We start from the raw sequence: 8,989 nt of genomic DNA on the forward strand, positions 1-8,989 counted from the left end.
AAGAGAAGAAAATGACAGAGGCTGCTTGTTGTATGAATGTGATGAATAGCGGAATCAGAGCACTAGTGAAAGCCATTCACTCTACTCCCACGCAGTCCGTTCTCTATCTCTCCGGCGGAGCCTCTCAGGTCTCTCTCTCTCTCTCTCTAATTAGCAATTCCGATTAAGATTCTGTCAAAATTGACTAAGACCGGTGATTTCAGGCGGTGGCGTGGTTACTCTCCGTTCCCGGAGCCGCAAGTACAGACTTGGAAACTGTAGTGCCTTATTCCCAAATGTCTATGATCCAATTACTCTCCCCAATTTAGTCTGTCTTCTCATTGTAAGGTTAAATTTACATATTGGTATTAACCTCTTACACTTGGTACAATTATATCATGTACCAGTCTTTTTTCTTTAAGCGTTTGATTTAAAGTTGATTAGCATGGACTCTAGCATCAGAATCTGAGAGCTACAAGCTCTATTATCTATTATTTATTTAAACAATTGTATGTCTACATTTGTATGAAAAGCCAGAGTCTCTTTCCTTTAATGAGATGTTTCATAGGACTATGGCATGGTTGTTTTGTATTTGATACCTGAGTACTTTATTGTTCTTGTGAACAATTGGGAGATCTTATCTTTATGACATGCTGACCAAAACCGTATCGAAAGGAAACAGGTGCCACTTTTTGGTGTGGAAGGAAGGTTCGAAAGGATAAACCAGCATCCAGTAATGTATCAGCAATATTTGAGTTATTTTTCACAAGGAATTTCTATCATTTGGATTCATATCATTTCTGATTGTTTGCAAAATGCAGGGACTCATTCGTTTTCCATAGGAGTCACAGAAGTCATTAATACAAATCTCTTGATAGAACTAAGTGCTGATGACGTAGATTATGTCTACCAAAGGTTAGTATTTCCAGACTAGGTTTCATGTATCTACGGTCCATTGATTATGCTTCACCAGTATCATTTTGAAACAATTATGCAATCCAGTACTTGTCTAATAACTCAACTTTTCACATAGAATGTTCATTTTCTTTACTTAATGGTATGTATTATATAGGAGTCCTGGGAAAATCTTAAGCATCAATATCCCAACATTTGAGGCCCTTACTCAATTTGGAACTGCTACAATCACAGCAAAGAATACTGGTGAAGTGGAAGCATCCTATTGCTTAACGGTACACTATTGACTATTCTATTTTTAATGCCCTATTGTTTCCCTTCCCCTTGATGTTTGGGACTTTGGATTTCTTTAACTTAAGTAAAGGACGTTAAGGGTTCTTATAACTTTTGGTTTTGAATGGGGGGGACTTCAACTAGGTTGTTTATACTAGGATACTCTCTTCAGCTGAGAAATAACAAGTTACGCACAACTAGCTGATAGGCCTTTTACCTATGATGTGTCTAATTTTGATATATTAAGGCTTAATATCATTCCTATTGATGATTATTTCGTGTGGTACTATTTAACATGCTCTGTTTAAAACTGGTTCTCAATTTCTGATAAACTTTTTGACAGCTCGGATAGTTAGTGATGCTAATGAACACCTAGTGAAAGTATTAATGCTTACATTTCATTGTGATTATTGCATATGAAGAAATTTTATCGTGTTTCTTTTGGGCGATGAAATTCTATAAATATATTGTCCACTTGCTAAGAAGGTTAAAAATCAAATATTGAATCTTCCATAGTACTTGAAATGGAATCATTATTCATTTACCAGCTTGAATTAAGTAGTTGTCCACAACTTCAGTGGATGGCTATTGCAATATGTTGTGACACAAATTTACCTTTCTTGTAGTTTGATTGCTCAAGTGATGTCACCCTTATGGAGGTACTTTTGCCCCTGCAGCTCTTGTATTTAGACTTGTAACAAGATGAGTATTAATTTGTTAGAGAACCTGTTTTTCAGGAGCAATACTTCATTATGAAGCCAAAAGAAACGTTAACTCGATCATTCAAACTTTACCCAGGAACCGATCAAGCTGCAAAATACATATGTGCAGGTATGATCTGCCCAAGCCATAGTGATGATAAAATGGCCTAAAGTAGTCACGCTTGGACTCATTTCTGGATCTTGAATGCAACTATACTTAAGGACTCTAATTATAATGAAGTGGATAGAGCCGAGTGCCAATTTTCTACGACGTCTACTGTCATTGATAATGGATCACAGGTTAGTGGTAGCTTAGAGACAAGAAATCTCATTCGTTTTTGAAGACAGTATGAATGTTGCTAAACCCCGTAGAATAAGCAGTTTTGGTATATGATCAGTATATTAATATACAACAGCTGATCAACCTGATGCTATTTCGTGAAATTTTATAACCTTCTACAGTTGATTTATATGAGCCACTTAAGTCATTACGTGTTGCAGGGTAATCCCTTTAAGCCACCAAAGACAGGAACAACTGGTTTCTTTGACTCCATTGAAAGCTTTTGGAACCATGTGTGGAAGACTTTTATAGATTTCATCACTGGAAAATCTTGCAGGTACTTGTTGCACAGTGGAATAATCAAAATTCTGGCTCATTTCTAACTGATATACTCTAGAGTCAAGATATTTAATACTGGAAGTGGCTATTGAGTCATATTATGTGTAACATGGCTAATGCCTGTTCAATGTGCTGGTTGCATTCAGACCATCCTTTCATGGCTCATAAGTATGATCAGAAACTAATCGTCTTTAAACTATCATTTCTCTCCTTCTGTGTGAGAGAGCATAACATATATATATTTTCTCTATATACACATAAGCCAAGCCTATGTAATGGCATTTGCAATTGCATCTGCTCAGTTATACAAAGTTTCATTCATTTCAGTTCTTCATTTCAGTCATCTGTGAGGGTACCCTTGGCCTGCAGTTATTTGGTTGCTAGTGCACTGGAATTATTAATCAATGACTCAGTTTATGTTTTACTGCCTTGAATTTGTGATATGAGTTCATGCCTAGCCTAGTTTGATTTGTTCAGTATGTATTGATCTAGCTCTGTATACATTTGTCTAGGACTTCTTTCGGGTGTTATAGAGTTGGTTTGTCTTGCAGGCATTGCTCTTTGCCATCGTTAATTGATAGAGTAAAAATGTACTGCATTGATAGATTCATTTATGTTTTCTTAACTAGACTATTGTTCTTTCTTTGTATGATCGTGACTAGACTATTGTTCTTTCTTTGTATGATCGTCTCTGCACTTAAATGACAACATCTTAAATACTAATGAGCTATTCAAATGGCATAAATGACAGCAACCAAAATGATTATGCATCACCACTTAACTCTCTTTCATTCATTCTCTTTCATTTTGCATCAGTTATTGCTGCATATATTGTCATGTAACATTTCATTTAATTTTCTGGTCCTTTTATGTTACTTATGTCTTTGTTAACATTTTTCTGGTTTTCAACAATCGTCAATTATGACAGTGAGGACTGGGAAGGAAGACATTAGAGCCATAACAAGGATGCCCACTCTGCGGTAATGATCCAAAGCTCGAGAAGCAACATAAATGAGTTTTGGACTGGGATCTTAGAGCTCGAGAAGCAAGTGCTATGGATTACCTCCTTTCAGCATATGAGCTACCAAGTTTGATTCATGGGTCTAGCGCGCAGCTAGGAATAATGCTTTTGATTCATGTGTAGGTAGTAGCTAGGAAGGCTTTCTTGTTTGGTACATTATCTAATAACTTGAATGTTTGGAAGTTTGAAAAACTTATATGATATGGATTAATTAGTGTGGTTTTATGTGGTAATATGGACCATTATTTATGAAAAGATATTCCAGGTATGGAATACAATCATACATAATGAACAAACAACAGCTCAAAACAATGTTGTGAGAACCAATCTCAGACAACAAACCTAATGGTGCTCACACAATGGTTGATAAAAAGAATTTGTTGTGTGAAATAACAACAAAAGAAAACAAAATTCTGTTGTGTGAGATTCATAACACACAACGGAAATAAAATCATCTTTGTTGTCTGAGTAACCAACAGACAAGGGAGATAATTTCACTTCGGTTGTGTGTTGCTTACCTCAGACAACAAAGAATGAGTTATATCTGTTGTCTGTTATTAGTCTCAGACAACAAAGAATAAGTTATACCCGTTGTGTGTTATGAATCTCACACAACAAAGAATAAGTTATACCCGTTGTGTGTTATGAATCTCACACAACAAAGAATCAATTATATCCGTTGTGTGTTATGAATCTCACACAACGGCAAATTTCTTTTTCTATTGTCTGACTGTCCGGAGGCTTCCCTTCGCATGCCATGTCAGGCACATGCCTGCGCAGAATTCACACAACGGAAAATGGAATTCTGTTGAGCAAAGCATTATCACACAACGGTGAAATCACCGTTGTCTGATTTTTCAATCACACAACACTCACTTAGACCACGGTGAGTTTGGTCATCACACAACAAAAATCCACCGTCGTCTGATGGCTTTTTTGTAGTAGTGGCATCATCGCCGGATACATGCTCCTCATGAAGTTTCCTACTCCCAACGGAACAGGCTGTGTGAAGGGAAGTCAACAACTGGCATGAGAGTGCTATTCCACAACCGTGGCACGATCAGCGCGCCGCCACGAAATCCTAACAGTGGGAGACCATGCAGCGGCACCAAATATCTTTGAGGACCCCAGGGATGACGAGAAGAAATATGTCAAAAAAGAGCTTGTCAACCCAGAAACATCTTTGAGGGTTATCAGCATCTCCAACAAGCACCCTGAGAGGACAGTCTGTATCGGCGCTCAACTAGACCCAGGGGTAGCGGCTGAGCTCACCTAGTTTCTACGTGACAACGCCGCCGTCTTTGCATGGTCCTACGCTGACATGCCATGCATCTCCCCCGAGATCATCACACACAAATTAAGCATCAAGCCATCCGCCTACCCTATCAAGCAGCGGCAAAGGGCCTTTGATGAGGAGAGATATCGGGCAATAGGGGAAGAAGTTGCCAAGCTCCAGAACATCGGATTCATCCGCCAAGTCAATTACCCTCAGTGGATTTCCAACCTGGTCATGGTCAAAAAGCCTAGCGGAAAGTGGCGGATGTGTGTCGACTTCAAGGGCCTCAACAAGGCATGCCCCAAGGACAGCTTCCCGCTACCTCGCATAGACCAACTGGTCAATGAAACCGTTGGACACGAGCTACTCAGCATGATGGATGCTTTCTCCGGCTACAATCAGATCAAGATGTACCCCGGTGACCAGGAGTGCACCTCCTTCACCACCGACAAGGGCCTATACTGCTACAATGTCATGCCTTTCGGCTTGAAGAATGCCTACGCAACTTACCAGCGGTTGATGAATGCCATGTTCGCTGAGCATCTGGGCAAAATCATCGAGGTCTACGTGGACGATATGTTGGTAAAAAGCATAAAGGCCAGCAGACACGTGGCAAACCTCATAATCATATTCGCCATTCTCTTGGCCTACGGTATGTGCCTTAACCCAGAAAAATGCTTATTCGGCGTCACCGCCAGCAAATTTCTAGGTTACATAGTCAGTGAACGGGACATAGAGGCCAACCCTGACAAGGTACAAGCCATCCTCAACATGAAGGCTCCAGAGTGGAAGAAACACGTTCAGAGCCTCCAGGGCAAACTAACCGCCCTCTCTCGGTTTATCTCCAGACTCACTGACAGATGTCTCCCATTTTTCAAAGTCCTGAAGACAACCCACAAGAAGGTCATCGACTGGAACCCAGATTGTGAGGCAGCGTTCCAAAGCTTGAAAGAATACTTGGCAGCAGTTCCGCTCCTCTCTATTCCTGTGCAGGGGGAGACATTATATATATACCTAGCGGTATCACAGTCAGTGGTAAGCTGCGCCATTGTCCGGCGGGACGGCCAGGATGATCTCCCCGTATTCTATGCCGGCAGTGGCATGAACGGGGCTGAAACGAGATATCCCCCCCTGGAGCAGCTCGCTTTTGCACTCATCGTCGCCGCTAGACGCCTCCGCCAGTATTTTCAAGCCCACACAATTCATGTCTTAACAAATCAACCGCTGAGGCAGGTAATGCAGAACCCTGAACACTCGGGGCGCCTCAGCAAGTGGGCCATCGAGCTCAGCGAGTTCGACATTGATTACAAACCAAGAACCGACATGAAAGGCCAGGCGGTGGCAGACTTCATTGCTGAGCTCACCGAGCGACAGGTCGAGCCCAGCACGGAAATGGTAACCGTTGAAGAACCAGCTCCCCAGCAGTCAGACTGGAACCTACACGTAGACGGCTCCGCTTGCGCCAAGGCCAGCGGCGCCGGAGTCATCTTGACAGGGCCAGGGGGACTGAACGTGGAATACGCGTTAAAATTCAACTTCAAAGCCTCAAACAACATGGCGGAGTATGAAGCGCTCATCGCCGGCCTACTCCTCGCCATCGACTCGGGGGCTGACAGTGTCAACATATTCAGCGACTCCCAATTAGTCGTCAACCAGGTCAACGACAGTTTCCAGGCCAAGGACCAACAGTTGGCAGCATACTTGGGTTACGTCAAGACGCTCCTCAAAAAATTCAAATTCCACACCATCACGCAGATCCCCAGGGAAAAGAACGCCAAGGCTGATTCACTGGCGAGACTAGCAACCGCTTAGCCACACCAAAGTCCAGCGGACACAAGGGTAGAATGTCTTGACAAGCCAAGCATCACAAAAACCCTAGCGGAGATCTTCAACATTGAGGTCAATCCCAGTTGGATGTACGAGATCATCGAATACAAGCGCAATGGGACATTGCCAGAGGACAAAGTCAAAGCACGACAGCTCAAGCGGAGAGCAACCCGCTACAACATTCAGAATGACAAGCTTTACCTCCAGGGGTTCACCCACCCCAACCTCCAGTGTCTAACCCCAGAGGAGGGAAAGGTCGTTCTGGCAATGCTACATGGCGGGGAATGTGGAAACCACTCGGGTGCCAGATCCTTGACGAATCGCACAATGCGACAAGGCTACTTCTGGCCTACTCTCGGCGACGACACTAGGAGGGTATCAAGATCTTGCCACAAATGTCAACAATATGCTGATCTCCCACATGCCCCAGCGGAACCACTGTCGATCATCATTGGTCCATGGATTCACTCCACGTGGGGCCTGGACTTGATGGGAAAATTCCAAACCGCCAAAGGCCAGTTCAAATACATCATCGTCGCCATCGACTACAATAGCAAGTGGATAGAGGCGGAGCCACTGACCGCAATAACTACCGCCAAGGTAACTCACTTCCTCTGGAAGAACATCTATTGCCGCTATGTTGTCCCCCACACAATCATCACAAACAACGGCACACAGTTCAATAACAAAGAACTCATATCTTTCACCGCTAACCTGGGCACCAAGATGAGTTTTGCATCTGTCGCTCACCCCCAAACCAATGGCCAGGTCGAAGCAGCAAACAAGATAATCAAGAAGCTGCTAAAAAAGAAGCTCGACGACGCCAAGTGTAGATACCTCTCACTATGCATGAAGGATTTGCTACATCACCAAGCATAAGTAACACCCTCTTTGGGACACCCACAAGCCATGGCCCAACCGAGACATGCATCCCGTAGCCCTATGTTCAAGCTACGCTACAGTATCCAGAAGCGGAAAATACGTTGCCGGGAAGCCACCTTCCCGGCCTTGCCAAGTTGCCTCCATAATAGGCCTTTCTAAGACTAGAATAGTGGTTTTACATCCCACATCTAAGAAAATGTAAAGGAGATGGCTTCCTTCACCTATAAAAGGAATGACTCCTCCCACTTAAACTCCATCCTATTACATCTCTTGTAATTACGGCCCAAACACACTAGTTAAGCTTTCAAGTGGACGTAGTTTCCCGCTAAGGCGGGAAACGAACCACTATACTTCGCTTGTGTCGTTCTCTCTCTCTCTCTCTCTCTTTATTGTTAATTAGATCCCCACGGATCCAAACATTAACATTGGCGCCGTCTGTGGGAAGCCGATACAATGGCTTCATCACTTACCATGCGTTAAGTCCACTTAACGGAGCTCAAGGAAATTTTTTTTTTCCTTCTTCTTTGAGTTATTTAAATCTCACTGGGCATGCACCCATTTTGCTTTAATCTTCATTCTTGAGTCATCATCGGCTCCCAGCGAGTGCAAATTTGAGTTGATGCTCCTTGGCGGCAACTTATGCCCAACTATGATCAACACTACCCCAGCGAGTGCAGTCTTGAATCCTGATGATTATACTATATATTAAAGTTGGGTTTCCGGTTACTGTTACTAAGCCGTTTTGGTATCAGCTATCGGCTCGAGCCCAGCTGGTTGGTTGAAATTACGTTTCTGTCCTTATTTCCTGATAATTTACAGGTTTGCCTGATTAGGATAAACGTTAGCTCTTGTTTTTTCTAGAAGCACCTGTCTATAGCAACATCTATACACCGACATCGACTCTTGCAGACTATCAAGGTTAGCTACTAAGATCAACTCTTCCAGATGATCAGTTTAGCCCTCGATAGAGGTTGGGTTTCTGTTTCATTAGACCTAAATACAACCGTTTTTTCTTTTGGGATTTTGTTGAAACAGAAGAAAAGAAACGAAAAGAAGTAGAAAAGAAGGAGGAGGAGGAGGAGGAGAAGAAGAAGAAGAAGAGGAGGGAAACGGGAAGAATTTCACTGTTATTCAAGTCAGCACGGGTGGGTGATGTTCGATTTGAACAGAAATCGAGTAAATTGATCATCCTAAGTACTCTACCATGGCTTCTAATTTGTTTCATTTATTCTCTGTCAGTTGGTTCCCCAAGGCTGGTGATTGAAGCAGAGCATAGATACGCTTCGTATTTGGTCAGTCCTTTCCTAATTGCTCCAAGCAGTTGATTATCGTTTGCTCTAATTATGTTCGGTCTATGCTGTAAAAGATTGCAATTACTTCTTCCTAGTTGTAGCATCTCTGTTAATTCAGTGACCCATTTGCATTTATCTCAAAACCCACGTCCCTATTCATCAAAATCGTTACTGGGTTCTGAAAATAATCAACCAAAACAAGAA

The 8,989-nt window shown here is 42.5% G+C and overlaps 1 protein-coding gene across 1 annotated transcript; it reads left to right on the forward strand.

The window, feature by feature from the left end:
• Window positions 1–715: 715 nt before the first annotated feature.
• Window positions 716–2,485, forward strand: LOC133737287 (protein HAPLESS 2-like). Its single transcript, XM_062164881.1, has 5 exons — window positions 716–894; window positions 1,052–1,169; window positions 1,794–1,826; window positions 1,905–2,168; window positions 2,370–2,485. The coding sequence occupies exons 1-4, from the start codon at window positions 716–718 to the stop codon at window positions 2,037–2,039; spliced, it is 465 nt and encodes a 154-aa protein (XP_062020865.1). The 3' UTR covers window positions 2,040–2,168; window positions 2,370–2,485.
• Window positions 2,486–8,989: the final 6,504 nt, after the last annotated feature.

The sequence above is a fragment of the Rosa rugosa genome, chromosome 3 (assembly GCF_958449725.1).
Source record: "Rosa rugosa chromosome 3, drRosRugo1.1, whole genome shotgun sequence".
Taxonomy (NCBI): domain Eukaryota; kingdom Viridiplantae; phylum Streptophyta; class Magnoliopsida; order Rosales; family Rosaceae; genus Rosa; species Rosa rugosa.

What these genes read in the sequence shown, in the direction of transcription:
- LOC133737287 (XM_062164881.1), top strand. Translation starts at nt 716, where the DNA reads ATGTATCAGCAATATTTGAGTTATTTTTCACAAGGAATTTCTATCATT. An exon ending in GTAGATTATGTCTACCAAAG is followed by an intron (nt 895 to 1,051) that starts GTTAGTATTTCC and finishes TGTATTATATAG; the next exon opens with GAGTCCTGGGAAAATCTTAA. An exon ending in AAGCATCCTATTGCTTAACG is followed by an intron (nt 1,170 to 1,793) that starts GTACACTATTGA and finishes CCTTTCTTGTAG; the next exon opens with TTTGATTGCTCAAGTGATGT.